We start from the raw sequence: 15,606 nt of genomic DNA on the forward strand, positions 1-15,606 counted from the left end.
TACATCCAAATTTTAAAATAGCCTTGTTTTTCTTCATGCTCAACTACTGTACATCTTTAAAACTATTTGCAGGTTAGCTGTACATATATTTTTTGCTGATGCTATTAAGATAGAATAGCCTTTGTTTACATTCTTTATATTAAGAGTACAACAGAACATCCTGCACGTAAATACTATGCTTTTATTGAAAGAATACTATATGCAAAGCATTGTGATGCTTTCTCTAGTGATCAACCCAGAGAGTTTAAAAAATAGAAGGTAACTTCCAGGAGGAAAAGCTAATTTCTGAAGATATTTGAAATAAGAATTAAAAAGTTTAAAAAAGAAATAAAGGTTTCAAAAAAAAAGGGAAAATACAGTTAGGTTTTTAAGTGGTTAAAAAATGTTCACATACTATTTTACTTACTGCCTTTGTTTCGTTCCCAAGATCTTATATTTCAAGTTTACCTTTTACTTCTTATTGTCCTTAGTAAGCAGTTTTATTCAGTGTTCAATATATCATTAAATATACATCAACTCTTGCAGTTGTACATTACTCCTTTAGAGCATAAGCAAATGGAAAAAATAAATCAAACAAAAATTGTCTCTAAATTGTCTTATTTGAAATAATTATGGGTACAAATGTTTTCAGAGATGTGGATTCTTTTTCTAAACAATACTTCAGGTATTTACATTTTATTAGTAAATACAGTGAAATATAATTTTAGTAAATAACAGTGATAAGTACAGCATTCCTAAAGGCATGAATGACAAGCACTTTCTGATTTGATTTTTCTCTCCTTTTTTATGCAAGGTATAATTAGAGTGGCAAATTTTCTCACATTAAGAAATAATTCTGTTCTATGGATTGCAAAGTTTAATACATTATTTTAACCCAACTACAAAACTTTAAATCAATAAAATACTTCAAAATCCAATTTACTTCAGATTAAACTTAGGTAGCCAATAACACCATAAAACACTGTGCAAAAGTCCTTAAAAATCCATCTATTATCCAAACTGACAGGAACTAGTGCAAAAGAAATCTCTCAAGCTAGAATGTTTACAAACTCACCTGTACAATCTGTGTCAAGCCACAAGAATAATGTAAATTTTCTCTCAGCATTGTGCCAGCTTGTACAGATACACAAAGAAGAGAGAAGGGGGAGGGGAGGAGTGAAGGGGGGTGCTGATATGGTAAACATATAACGTAAGGCGTGGGGGGGTTGGGGATCAAAACCTTATTCATTTCCAAATAAGGGGGGGGGGGTTAAAGTTACTATAGAAGAGTCTTTTTTGGCATTCCCAACAGTCTCAAATGCTATAAAATTTATAAAGGCTGAAAGTTTTTAAAGCTTCGGTCTGAGAACTAAAAGTCTTTTTTTTCTGAAGAATCACAAAATGAAGAAAAAAATAAGAAAAAAATTTTAAAAATTATTTTAGTCAATTAAGTGGTAAACCTTTACAACCCAGGCTAATTTCTATCTTTGAAGTCCTATGTGTAAACAAAGAGAAGACCAACAAAATATCTAGAAAAATCAAAAATCACTTTTCTTCTAAAACACTGTCACTTTCACCTGTATCTATTTTTCAGAAAGTCAATCTCTAGTTTTCTAATTGCTTCTTCTATGGGATTTCACAGTAGGTTCCTGCTAATGCTTCATTTCAGAAGCATAATGTTTAACAGCATCCACGCTTCAAAAGCAGCAGAGAGTAGCAACCCAAATGGTTAATCCATTGCTCAAGCATCTGTGATTAGAAACTGCACAGAAAAAACTGCCAAAATAAAAAGAGAAGTAAACATTTTTTAAGTGATATTACTGCATAACATTGTTGAGGCTGCTAGTTGAACCACTCATTCCATTTTCATGTTTCTGTAATGTCTTAACAGCACTTGGAACCTGCAATCCAGTACTCAAAGAAAGTCCACCACACCAGATCTAGAAAAGATTATAAAATAAAGCTAGAGTCAGATTTGAAATTAAATCAAAATTTTATTTTAAAAATTTCCATGTAAAAAATTAAAATAACATACTTATAAACATTATTTGCTGCTAAACATCATATATAACAATTCATTGTATAATACAATTAGTTCCATTCGTTTCAAAGTGGTTGCTGGGCAGCCTGTAACATACCTGCTTTCATCATCCCAGGGATCCAAAGAGTAATAAAATAGCAAGAAAAGAAATGAAAGAAGGACAAGATTTTGTAGAACAGCATATAAAGTTGCTAGAGAGCCTTAGAATTTGTACCTTAGTATAAATCACAGACTATCACTATCATTCCTGACCCTGAAGCCCTAAATAAGGTTGCATCTTGAGTTCCCTGTATTCACATAATGCATAAGGTATCAGTGTTGAGAAACATTCATAGCTTGAGATCAATGTCTAGAACAGTGCCTTGACCCTGGTAAGCAATTAACATTCCTGAACTGAATTGTGTACTTAAGATGCTTTTATTATCAGAACAAGTAACCTTCGATTTAAAAAAAAATTGTTATAAATTTCTTCTATATTATTCAACAGTAAGAAACTTTTTGTGATCTTTTAAAAAATACTTTAGTTACACAAATTACAAATTATGATTGGGGGAGGGAACACACAATGAAAGCATAGACATTTTTCACTTCTAATTTTCTCGTAACCATTGTAAATTTGAATTTGGGAAGGTTAAATAAAAATTTAAATGGACTTATTAATAATAATTAAAATGGAAAAAGCTTCAGGCCAGTAAATGTAAATAGCTTAGAATAAAGTCAAGAGAACTTAAAAATAAAAATATACATAGAAAGTTAAAACTAAGGAATCATTTAATAAGGGTTCTTCTACACAGGGGTTCTTAAGCTAGAGTCTATGAACCTGTTTTTTTTTTAATTTTTGATAACTATTTCAAAACAATTCTTTTCCTTAGTAATCCTATATGTTTTATTTTGTACATTTAAAAATATTATTCTGAGAAGGGGTCCTTGACACACAAAAAAGTTAAGAAGCCCTGTTCTAAAGAGATACTGAATACTGGTAATATAAACTTTATCATTAGTTGTTTTAACATGTATTTAGAACAGGATAACAGACATTTTACCAAGATGTTACTCCGTAAAATCCACAATTCTAAAATTAACTTTCTTCACTTTAACCAACAGGCTTCCTTTATTTTAAAAACGTGTCTGTTTAAATATGGAAACTTGTTTTGCATGATAATACATGTATAACACAGATGGAATCACCTGCCAGCTCCAGGAGGGAGGAAGGGAAGGAGATATGTTCAACCATATAACTTAGGAAAACTTCTGTGGAAATGAGATATTATGCATAATTCATAAATAATTTTAAATTAAAAATAAAATAAAATAAATAATAAAAGTTTATTTTAAAATTACATATCCTAGGGGAAGCTAGGTGGCACATTGGATAGTGCTCCATGGCTGGAGTCAGGGGGATCTGGATTCAAAAGTGGCCTCAGACACTTTCTAGCTGTGTGACCCTGAGCTAATAACTTAACTCCAATTGCCCAGCCCTTGCCTTTCTGTCTTAGAAAGTAAGGATTTTTAAAATTTGCATGTGTTCTACATTCTCCTAACATATAACTGCTCACAAAAATGAGAAAAAAATATACATACATAGCCTAAACGTAAAAAATCATCTTCAAAGGTCACCCAGAACAACCCATTTGTGAATTAAAATTCCTTTTAGAACATTTCAACAAACTGTCATCTAGTTCATGCTTTAAGACATCCAGTAAGACTTCTTTATCCAATTGTTAGGATACCTGAAAATTCCCATTGACAAGAACTAACGGAATTTATCAGTTGTACTAAAGAGAAACTTTTAAAGGCAAGCAAAAGGATGAGATTGTTTCAGATTATTCCCTCAATATTACAAAATTTAATTTCAACCAAATCTACTTTCATAATTGTTTAAAATATTGATTTTACATAATTTCATACATTTTATCTGTAAGGTATTTGACAAAAGAATAAAAAGGAAACATAGGTACTGATATACATGTAGATGTTTATTCATAACTACTCCTATTTAAAATTAGAGCATACAGAAAAGAGAAAACCATCAAGAAATCGTCCCACAGGCAGCTAAGTAGTTCAGTGGATAGAAAGCAAAGTCTAAGTGCAGGAGATCTTGGATTCAGATGTGTCACTCCCTAGCTATATGACCCTGGGCAAATAAACCCTACTGCCTAGCACTTATTGCTCTTCTGCTTTGGAACCAATACAAAATACTGATTCCAAGGGAAGGTAAGGGATTTTTAAAAATTATCATGCAAAACACATATATTGATCACTGTTCTAAGATCACACTATACAAAACCAAAACTCCAAAATAAAACCATAAATACACTGATGTGAAAGACAGTATGCTCTGGTCTGCATCCCTCCAACTCCCAACGGTTCTTTCTCTGGGGGTGGGGAGCATTTCTTGTTGTGAGTCTCTCAGAATTGTCCCAGATCATTGCATTGTTGAGAATAGCCAAGGTTTCATGGATAATCATTGTACAGAATTGCTGTTATTGTGTAAAGTATTCTTTCGGTTCTGCTTATTTTGCTCTGCATCAGTTCCCACAGATCTTCCCAGCTTTTTCTGAAATCATCCTGCTCATCATTTCTTATAGCACAATAGTATTCCATCACCAACATAAACCACAATTTTCTCAGACATTCTCCAACTGATGGACATCCCCTCAGTTTTATAGCTCTCTGAGTATAGTTCGAAATTGCCCTCCAGAACGGTTGAATCAGTTCACAACTCCACCAACAATTCATTAGAGTCCCAAATTTTGCCACATTCGACAACATTTATAATTTTCCTTTCTTGTTATATTGGTCAATCTGATAGATGTGAAGGTTGTTGTTTTAATTTGCATTTCTCTAATCACGGGGAATTTAGAACATTTTTTCATGATTATTGATAGCTTTGATTTCATCTTCTGAAAATTGCTTGTTCATATCTTTTGACCATTTGTCAATTTGAGAATGCTTGTATTCTTATAAATTTGACTTGGTTCTCTATAGATGTGAGAAATTGGACCTTTATCTGAGAAAACTGTTATAAAAAGTTTTTCTTGGTTTGTTGTTTCCCTTCTAGTCTTGGTTATATTTGTTTTGTGGGTACAAAAGCTTTTTAATTTAATATAATCAAAATTATTCACTTTGTATCTTATAATGCTCTCTCTCTCATTTGATAATAAATTCTTCCCTTCTCCAAAGATCTGCCAGGTAAACTATTCTATGCTCCCTTAATTTAGTTATGGTATCATTTTTTATATCTAAATCATATATCCATTTTGACCATATCTTGGTATAGGATGTGAGATATTGGTATATGCCTAGTTTTGGCCATACTATTTCCAATATTCTCGGAAGTTTTTGTTACACAGTGAGTTCTTATTCCAAAATCTGGGATCTTTGGGTTTATCAAACACTAGGTTGCTAAGGTCATTTACCCCTGCATATTGTGTATCTAATCTATTCCATTGATCCACTCTTCTATTTCTTAGCCAGTACCAAACTGTTTTGAGGATTATTGTTTTATAGTAAAGTTTGAGATCTGGTACTGCTAAGCCACCTTGAAGGTAAGGGGTTTTATAGACATTTTTATTTGGCCAGAAAGGGAGGCTTCAGAATTTTAAATGCCAAACAAAGGAGTTTGTGTTCCAATTAGGAATGGATAACATGTTCTGATTAGGACTGTTTCTGCATTATATCAGGATCATCAGGGGGAACATTAGGTTTACATTCCCCAAGATTAATTATCCTCTCAGGGCAGCTAAGTAGCAGAGTGGATAGATCACCAGCCCTGGAGTCAGGAGGTCCTGGGTTGAAATCTGACCTCAGATACTTCCTAACTCTGTGACCCTGGGCAAATCACTTAACTCCAACCCCCTACCCCTACCTCTCTTCTGCCTTGGAACCGATACTCAGCATTGATTCTAAGAAAGAAGGTAAGGACTAAAAATATATTTACTAAAATTTTAAAATCATCCCATAACCTTGCATAGTCGAGGCTATTAATGATTCAAGTAGGCTTTTCTGCTATTGAATTTATGCAAGCCAAAAAACAGCAGCAACAACAAAAACACAAATACATAAACACTGGAGTTTAGTGACAATCAGGCAAATAAGAGACATAGGCTAGATGATGGGCAAAGTGAAGTCAAAATAAACTGAATGACCAGACTGAGAGACTATTTTTTAAAGAGCTGATATCAAGCTGAAGGGATATCTCTGGTAGAATGTCCTAGGGATCTGACATTAGTTCTGTGTTAATCAATGTTAAAAAAAAAAAAGAAAACACCTCTTATCTTCTTAGTATCAATTCTAAGACAGAAGAGCAGCCAGGGGTAAGTAACTGGCATTAAGTGATTTGCCCAGGGTCAAAGAGCAAAGAAATGTTTGAGGCTAGATTTGAAGCCAGGTCCTCCCAACTCTAGGCATGATGTTCTCTATCCACTGAGTAATCCAGATGCCCCAGATGATCAATTTTAATGAATGACATAATTGGAAATCATAAACTTAAGACTTGATCAAATTTGCAAATGATATACTATATAGCTAACATGTTAGCTGATAGAATAAGAATTTTAAAAATCAACTAAATTTCCAGAAAAGTTTAGAAGATTCTAAATTTAGTGATTATGATATGAGGAGGATCAAGATTAATAAGTTAACATGTGAGAGAATCTTATGCATGAGGAATGGAAATTAAAAGGTTAGTGCTTTAAGAGCTCTTAGCTCTTAAACATAGCAAACTAGCTATGTTTGCACAAATGAAACATTCTAAGGATAGTTCCCTAGGAATACAGTTAAGACACAGATTATGATCTATTCTAATGAGAGCAATTTTGCCAGACCTGGAGCTACTGTGGTGGATTCTAGGCCCATGAGAGCCCAATATCCTGAAATTACAGAGGCTACAAGGGGAAGGAAATGAGAAGAATGGAAAATGGGGACAGGCAGACAGTTTAACAGTAATGGAATTTTGTGCAACATTGGGAGGCACTCCAAAACTAGAAGTTGCAATCAATGTGAAATGATATATAAATGTCACTTCTGGGACACAGTCTCTATTCTTGGTAGATTAAAATAAGCTCAGCATAGGCATAAGCATACATCCTATCACAGAGAGAGTGGATCTACTCTACTGAATAATAAAACATAAGTTTTTTTTCTTAAAAGTTGCCAAATGAAAATGTAAATACTAACCATGAAACCAGGGAGCACTGGCTGTGTAAATTTTGTTTTAAAAGAATATAATAATTGCTTTGAAGCTGCATTGTAGAAGGACAGTTGACCTGAAATGGAAAAAAAGAGAAAGCTCAATTACAAAAAAGAAAACCAACCCCAATCCCAAAAAGGCCAGGGGGAAAATAATTTCAAAATATAATGGTGTAAGGGAAAGTTTTAAAAAGTTTATTTTTTATTCTATTTTTCTCAGTAATAGGTAAAACAATTTTTTTTTATTTTAAAAACCCTTACCTTCCATCTTGGAAGTCAATACTGTGTATTGATTCCAAGGCAGAAGAGGGGTAAGGACTAGGCAATGGGAGTTAAGTGAGTTGCCCAGGGTCACACAGCTAGCTGGGAAGTGTCTGAGGCCAGATTTGAACCTAGGACCTCCCATCTCTACATCTGGTTCTCAATCTACTGAGCTACCCATCTTCCCACCCCAAAACAATTTTTAATGTTTGTTTTTTATAATTTTTGAATTCAAAATTTCCTCACTCCCCTACCCCTCTGAGATGTCAAGCACTTTGATATAGATCATACATGTACAGTCATAAAAACACATTTTCCATATTAGCTTTATTGTAAAAAAGAATACCGATCAGAAAAAAGAAAAAAAAGAAACAAAATGAAAGCAAAATTTTGAAGTATGCTTTGATCTGTATTCAGACTCCATAAGTTCTTTCTCTTGAAGCTGGATAACATTTTTTAACATAAGTCTTTTGGAATTGTCTTGTATTATTGTATTGCTGAGAATAACCAAGTCATTCATAATTGATTATCCTTACAATATTGCTGTAACTGTGTACATTGTTCTCCTGGTTCTGCTCATTTAACTTTGCATCACTTCCTAGTAGTCTATTCAGGTTTTTAAAAACCATCCTGTGCATTATTTTTAATAACAAAATAGTACTCCATCACAATCATATACTATAATTTAGCCATTCCCCAATTTATGAGCATCCCTTCAATTTCTAATTCTTTGCCACCACAAAAAAGGGCTACTACAGATATTTTTAAAACTGGAAATTCAATATATATTAACAGTAAGACTGTTTCCCTAAAAATTATAATGGACTAGATTTTGAATATTAATAACAGCCCTTCTGTTTGCCCACATCAATAGCAAAGTATGAATAAATTGTCACATTTAAAATCTCTAAGAATCTGAGATGATTTAGCTTTTATAGTTCACTGATTGAACACTTATGATCTACCTTTCAAGTACAAGTGTTTATAAACAAGATAAATTAATAAAGCAAGAAAATTGTGAAAAATTTACATAATTTGTTTAATTTCTTTGATATTTAAATGGCTACATTTTAGCCTAGCTCAAATGTCCTTTATCATTGGCCCCTGGCCTTAACTACTCAACCATCATTTTCAATACTGACTCCTACCATTTACTCAAACACAATCCTAACAATCTATATTTCCCAGGTATACCTCCCCCCATCACATTCTTATTTCTAATATGCTTCTTTTTTTCATTCTATTTTCAAATGAAATTCCCTTCCCCTTACTAGCAACCAATCCAAATGTTTTATTTAACATCTTAGTTTCAAAACAAAAGCCAAAACACCTCTTGAATGAAACTTTCTCTTTTATTACCTTCAGATCAGACAGGATTCATAGAAAGTTAGAGCTAAAAGGGATTTGACAAGATCATCTAATCCAATGCTTCATTTTACAAATAATGAAACTAACACATGTGAATATAAACTGCCTAGAGTAACATATCTTAGAAGTGGCAGGGCTGGGAAACGCAGTTCTACTGCTTTGAATTCAATGCCCTTTCCATTATCCTATGCTGTCTGACAAGTCTCTTCATATATCATATAAAATTATACTATTTATTTCAACATGTTTTTTTTTCTTACCAGAAATTCCTTGAAGGAAGTCTTCTGTGTTCTGTGATCTATTACTGTATCCCCCACTGCATTTAGTTCAGTAATTAACATGAGTATTCAAAAAAGTTTCTTCTGGCTCATTTGGAAGGGGACAAGATGGAAAACCTTTTAATTTACTATTATTCTAACTGGCATGAAATTATCCTGAACCCCTCTAGAGCATATGATACTGATTGCCACTTCCTCCTCTCTGGCTTCATACTACACCTTCTCATTTCTTCTACTTAGAGGGCTATTGCTTCTATTCCCCTGGTTGTTCTTGTTGCTCCTCTTGGCTTGCAAGAATGCCCACCCTCCAAAGCACAGTCTTCTACTCTCCCATCCCCCAATTCTTACTTTATTAGAATGACTTCATGTATCTCAAAGCTTCGAAAAAGCAAACCCCATATCTAAATCTTGAATCCCAATTTCTCATCTATGTACCATATTTCAAATTACCTTAAGTTCTGCCAGCCTACCTGAAGAAGCAAGACATCTTGAGGGAAAGACAGGAGGAAGCATGTACCAAGTAAATAAGGACCTCTAACCTGAAAGCCTTGAGAAGATCAGTGAATCCTGGACACTAGTCACAGCCATCACCCAGGAAGCAACTCATCTAGAAATAAAGACTGACAGTTGCTCCTGCAAGTACCAAAGTTACTCAAGACCCAGGAAAGAAAGTTCTTGCAAAGAAGTCTTTGACAATGTCAAATGACTCAACATAAAAAATAAATATTATTTACTAAGTGTAAATGACATAAAAAAGAGGCATTATCATCTGCTTTGCCACTGCACCCAAAGAAGCATGGAACTTTTCCATATGGTTGGTAGCCAAAACCTTCCAGATGTGTTCTCCAGTAGAACTTGTCCTGAGAAAAGGACTTTCCTACTTGTATCCTCTGCTTAGCACAAGTTTTGAACATAGTAAAAATTTAGTAATTTTTTTTCATTCATTTCTAAAGGGTATCTCACTATATCTCCTCAAAATGAAAACATTCAACCATAGTGGATAATAATGTGCTCAACATGCAATCAGAAGATATCCTGCGTATGTTTGTAGGGAAAAATAGAAGAAATATGAGGACCTTCAAATTGCTCCTTTTGCATTTTTAATAATTGTATGATCATGTACAAGTCATAACATCTGAGACTCCATTCCTTATCTGTAAAATTAAGCATGGGGATATTAGCCTCAAATGAGATCCTGTATATAAAGTACTTCAAAAACTTTACAGCATTATATAAATATCAGTTATTATTTCTAATTACCTCCTTTCTGTTAGTGGCACAACCATCTGTGCAGTCTCCCAAGAAAGAAATTTTAAGAGAGATTTGATTCTTCTTTTTCATCTTCCTGGCTTCTCTCCCCCACCATCATCAATACTTTAGCTATCTTCCTCTGAGCATGTTAAGTTAGATCTATCCCTTCTATTCCAATTCCACTATATCCATTCATGACTTCATCATCTCACACCTGGATTACTTCAAGAGTCATTATTCAAATAATCTTCCAGAAACCCTGTTCAAAAATCCATAATGGCACTTTATTGAATTAATTCCATACACTTCTGCCTAGTTTTAAAGAACCATCATAATCTATCCATCATCTCTTATTTTCTATTATTCCTCAATACATTCCCTCCCCACTACTGTAAGACTGATTCCCAAACTATCTGCACATATCTCTATTTCTGTTTTCATACCTTTTGTGCTAACTGTTTAACCAATATGAAATACTTTTCTACCAAATCCTACCTTCCTTCAAAGTTCAATGCAAAACTTACCCCCTCCATGAAGCCTTCTCTAAACCATTCCAGTCCATTCTGTCTTATTTTACTTATAGCTATTATCTCACCTTTTTTGCCTTAAAGTACTCTAAATTTTTTTTGTTTGTTCATTCACTAGATTCACTAGATTAATATTTCTTCAAGAGCAGAGAAAATATTTTATTGCTTCATTTGTTTTCCTTAACTTCAATGTATTTAGCAAAATTCTGAGCATAAAGTAACATGACTGCTTGATACTCCACAAAAATAAAAAAACTTCAATTTCATCAATATCTAATAAAATGTAAAATAGTGTCACATTAAAAAGAAATTTTTCTTGATTTTACTACCACAGCTAGTTCACCATTAAACCACCAGATGGCAGAATGTTAACAAATAAAAGATTCTACACAGCTATTGAATTCAACTAAACAAAACTGCATTAAACACACTATTAGAAGAATGTTATATTAGGCTGTTTAGAAAACATCCAAAATCTAGACTGGACTCTTACTCTTAGTTTGTCTTCTTTAACAAGGAAGATGATGCTAAAACTAGAAAGGATAAACATCAAAAAAGAAGACTGAAACCCCAAGATAATAAGTAAATAGATACTAACTAGGATGTAGCCACTTTAAGTGAATTCAAGATGTATTTCCAAACTCTAAATCCATAATCACTGTACTAAAATCCAAATAGATATTAAGGCACTGAAAGATCTTAAAAATTAACCCCTCACCACTGCATTCTGATCCTTTTACTCTATCAAATTTTCTAAAAGGCTGCTTTAAACTTTTTCATCGATATTCAAACCATCTATAACCACTCCTAATACAACTTCACATGAAAAACTAAGATTATTTGAGATAATTCTCCTCCCCAATTCCATATTTTAAATTATGTCTACCTCATCTCTCATTCTCTCCTTCTGTGTTCTAGCATCTTAGGAAGATGTGACCCTTTTCCTTGACAATACCAACTCCTATACTTATACCCTTTATCTCTTCCCTTCTTATCTCCTATTGGTGCCTGCCCATTTGATTATCCTCTCTCTCCCACAATTTTCAACTTCCTCTTTACCACTTGTTCTTTTCCTAATAATGAGCAAATGTGCCTGAATCTGTCTCCTAATGTAAAAGCATCTTCCTTAGGTGTATAATCCTTCCTATATCTCTCTTCTTTTCACAGGTGAACTCCAAGAAAAACCTTATACACTTGTAATCTTCACTCTCTCATCTCCCACTTAATCAATGAGCATTTAAAAAGCTCTTATTGTGTTCTAAGTATTGTTCTAGGTGCTGAAGGTACAAATGAAACAATCCCTACTAGCAAAGAGCTTACATTGTAATGGAGGAATGTGATAGAAATATGAGACAGAGAAGATTTTTGCAGGACTTATGGACCAAGATGCATCTAGCTCTAAAATGCAAAGCCCAGGATTCCATCAGAATGTCCCCAGGTTGGTGGCAGTTGGAGTTGAGTTGGGGGTTTTGCTGGCCACACTCCGAGAGGAGAAACTTAGCTTTTGAACTTACTCTCTGACTCTCTCTTGCTCTGGGCAGTTGGAGCTGAGGGAGGGGTCTTTGGTATCTCTGTGTCAGGGACTGAAGTCACTTTTTTCCCTGGAGGCTTTGGCTGGTCACTCGGAGAGGAGAAACTTGGCTTTTGGACTTTGTCTCTGTGGCTCTGGGCAGTTGGAGTTGACCAGGAGGTTTTTTAGTCTCTGGGTCTCTGACTGGGGGACACACATTTGCTCTCTGGAGTTTGAAGTGACTGAGAGACTTTTGTGAAGCTGACTTGGCTTTTGGACTCTGGTGGGACTGATTTGGTTACTGACTTTGGACAGTTGAAATTGACAAGGAGGAGAAATCTAACTGAAGAAGAAGAAAGAAGATCTTGAAAGTCATTGTCCTCCATTTCCCTGTCTTAATAGTCACAGTTTGTGACTGGACTACTTTCTCAATTTTACCTCAGTTAGAAAAGGGATTTCCTCATCCCCTTTATCTTAGTTTCCCATCCTGTTATCCCAATAAACCCCTTACCTGAGAAAGAAACTTGGAGCATTTTATAATTCACTGGGGGGGGGGGGATTGGGAGGAGAAGGGTGGCAGGAGGAAGAGGGTTGGAAGAGGGATTGAGGGAGGAAGGAGATTAGGAAATAGATCAGCCATCATTAGGGATCAATAGGCAGACCCCAGAGTAAACCCCAGAGCAGTCCCTTATAAGCAGTGTCCCCTGTTTACTAGCATCCCTGTGTATGTGTGGCAGCATCCCCCCAGCAGGCATTTCTCTGTCCTCCATTACCAATAAGCAGCCTCAGGTTCTCTCAGCAGTTAAGATTCCTATAGCAGCCTCTCTAGTAAAAGCCTCTCTAGACACAGCCAGATAGAGAACAGCAGCCATTGGTGAAGAAACTGGTTCTCCTCAGTTCATCCTCTCTAGTTCAACAATTAATAGTTTCCCTCAGCTTACATTCTTTATTACAGGACACTAGTAGATGAATTAGCATATGCAGAATAAAAAGAGAAAAACACAAAGCACATGAGGAAAGGGAAGAAAATAAGAATTTATACTGTACCTACTTTGTGCTAAGCAATTTTATGGTCTCATTTGATCCTCATGACTGCAAAGTAGGTGCTATTGTTATTCTCATTTGCAGTTGAGGAAAATAAGGTAAAGAAGTTAAATGATTTGTTCTGGGTCACATTGTTGGTGTCTTGAGGCTAGATTTGAACTCCGGTCTTCCTGTATTCCAGGTCCAGCACTCTATCCATTAATTAAAATGTAGTTTGAGAGAGAGAGAACTACAGTTGGGGGGGGGGGGGGTATCAAAGGGATCATGTAGAAGTTGGTGCCTGAGCTGAATCTTGAAGCGTATTCTATGGGGTAGAAGAGAGAAGGGAGTAGATTATGGTACATCCTCACCAAGGGAGACAGACAGCCAGAGGAAAAAGGACAGAGATGAGAGGTCAAGTTCTAAGGAACAAACAAAAGGCCAATTTGGCTGGATCAAAGAGGCTCAGCACACATTGAGGCTGGGAATAGTTATCCAAGTAATCTGGAACATCAGGTTAGGACCAGTACTGAAGGATTTAAAAGCTAAACAAAGGAGATTATATTTTATCCTAGAGGCAATAGGATCCACTGAGTTTACTGAATAGGCAAATTATATGATGATATCTGTATTGAAGGAAAATCTCTTTGACAGCAATATTGAGGAAAGGGAAGTAATCAGGAAGTTGTTGCAATAATCTGGAGAAGAGACAATGGGGGCTTAAATTAAGGTAGTAGATACAGAAGCAGAAAGGAGGAACTAGATTCTAGAGATATTATGGAAGTAAAATGGCAAGATGTTACAATTGATTAAATATGTAGTGTAAGGAAGGAGGAGTAAGGAATTAAAGATATCGCTAAGGTTACAAGTCTTTGACACTGGAAAATAGTGGTACTTTCAATAAAAATAGGGAAGTTTTGATGGGGTTTTTTTGCAGTGATATTACAGGGAGTTGTAATATCCTTCTCAACTTCATTGTACAGGTGAAGAAACTAAGGCTGGATTGGATTAAGTTATTTGACCAGGGTCAAATAATTAGAAAGTATCTGAGGACAGATTTTAATTCTGGAAGATGAATCTTCCTGACTCCAGGTCCAGCACTTTATCCACTTCAATACCTAGCCGCCATCACTTTATGCTTTACAAAGCCCTTTATAAGAAAGGAGTGGATGAATGTTTTTGTGGGTGAAGAAACTGAGATCCAGGGAAGTTGTGATATGCTCAATCACATAGCTAATAAATGTTAACACAGGAATTCAAACTCAAGATCTTTTCTGATTTCAAGGTCAATGCTTTTTCACCCAAGCTATACAGTATCTCTGAATTAAGGAGATTTTCTTAGTCAGACATCCTTTGAATAAGTGTAGAACACTGCAATCACTCTTCCTATCATCTCTAGAACTGAGTTTTCCAACACATCCCCTTTCATGTCACAGTAGTAACATAAACAGAGCTACAGTTAATTTAAGAGGCACTATTAAAAGTTTCTCTGAACAAAGCTACTACGAAGCTGTAAAATTACCTCCATCAAAATCACAAAACACGCCTATCCTTTCAGGAACAATTACATCTAAAGCTTTGGCTTTATTGTTATGCTTTGCAGCAAAGGTACTTTGTAGCCAGTTGTTGACATGGATGCACCAACTAGTGTTTGTCTTTCCCAACTGATCAAACTTCCCCAGGGTCTTATATGCTAGTCCAACGCTGTAGGATTTACAGTCTTTCTGGGCTCTGATTTCCCAATAGTGTTGTCCACTTTCAATGGCAGTGTCTCCTGCAAGAGATCAGGAAGTTGAATTTGGATCTGTCTTTCTGTAATACAAATATGTTCCAGAAAAAGATTCTTTTCAAAGACTTGTATCCCTTAAATAAAAATTACACATTTTAGTTGCATAATCTTAGTCAAAAGGCAAGAACCATGGCAATGTAGATACTAAACATATATAACAAACACAGCCACAACCCCGCCAAACAATAACTTGACATTTGTTACTAAACTTTTCTTACATATACTATAAAAGAACTCTTCTTCCCCTATGTCACTAAATGGTAAGCACCTCCTGAAAATTTCAAAACATGAGGAACACTATATAATTTTTAAAAATGTTTTCTAAAGAAGAGACTATAAGTAAGTTTGGAGAAATAAAATGTAAAGGTGACATTCTGAAGATTTGTAAT

The 15,606-nt window shown here is 34.8% G+C and overlaps 1 protein-coding gene across 10 annotated transcripts in view; it reads right to left on the reverse strand.

Moving 5' to 3' along the window:
• FSD1L (fibronectin type III and SPRY domain containing 1 like) overlaps positions 1–15,606 on the reverse strand; it is a 104,810-nt gene that overhangs the window by 14,010 nt on the left and 75,194 nt on the right. For 7 of the 10 annotated variants that reach the window (XM_056805315.1, XM_007499620.3, XM_056805314.1 and 4 more), the window contains 3 exons: positions 14,951–15,202; positions 7,199–7,287; positions 1,801–1,919 (listed from right to left, as the gene is read on the reverse strand). In XM_056805315.1, coding sequence (XP_056661293.1) covers positions 1,801–1,919; positions 7,199–7,287; positions 14,951–15,202 — 460 coding nt within the window. The remainder of the gene's footprint in view (positions 1–1,800; positions 1,920–7,198; positions 7,288–14,950; positions 15,203–15,606) is intronic. The other 3 variants (XM_056805316.1, XM_016424279.2, XM_016424278.2) reach the window with 1 other exon arrangement.

Source organism: Monodelphis domestica, chromosome 7, assembly GCF_027887165.1.
Source record: "Monodelphis domestica isolate mMonDom1 chromosome 7, mMonDom1.pri, whole genome shotgun sequence".
Taxonomy (NCBI): Eukaryota; Metazoa; Chordata; class Mammalia; order Didelphimorphia; family Didelphidae; genus Monodelphis; species Monodelphis domestica.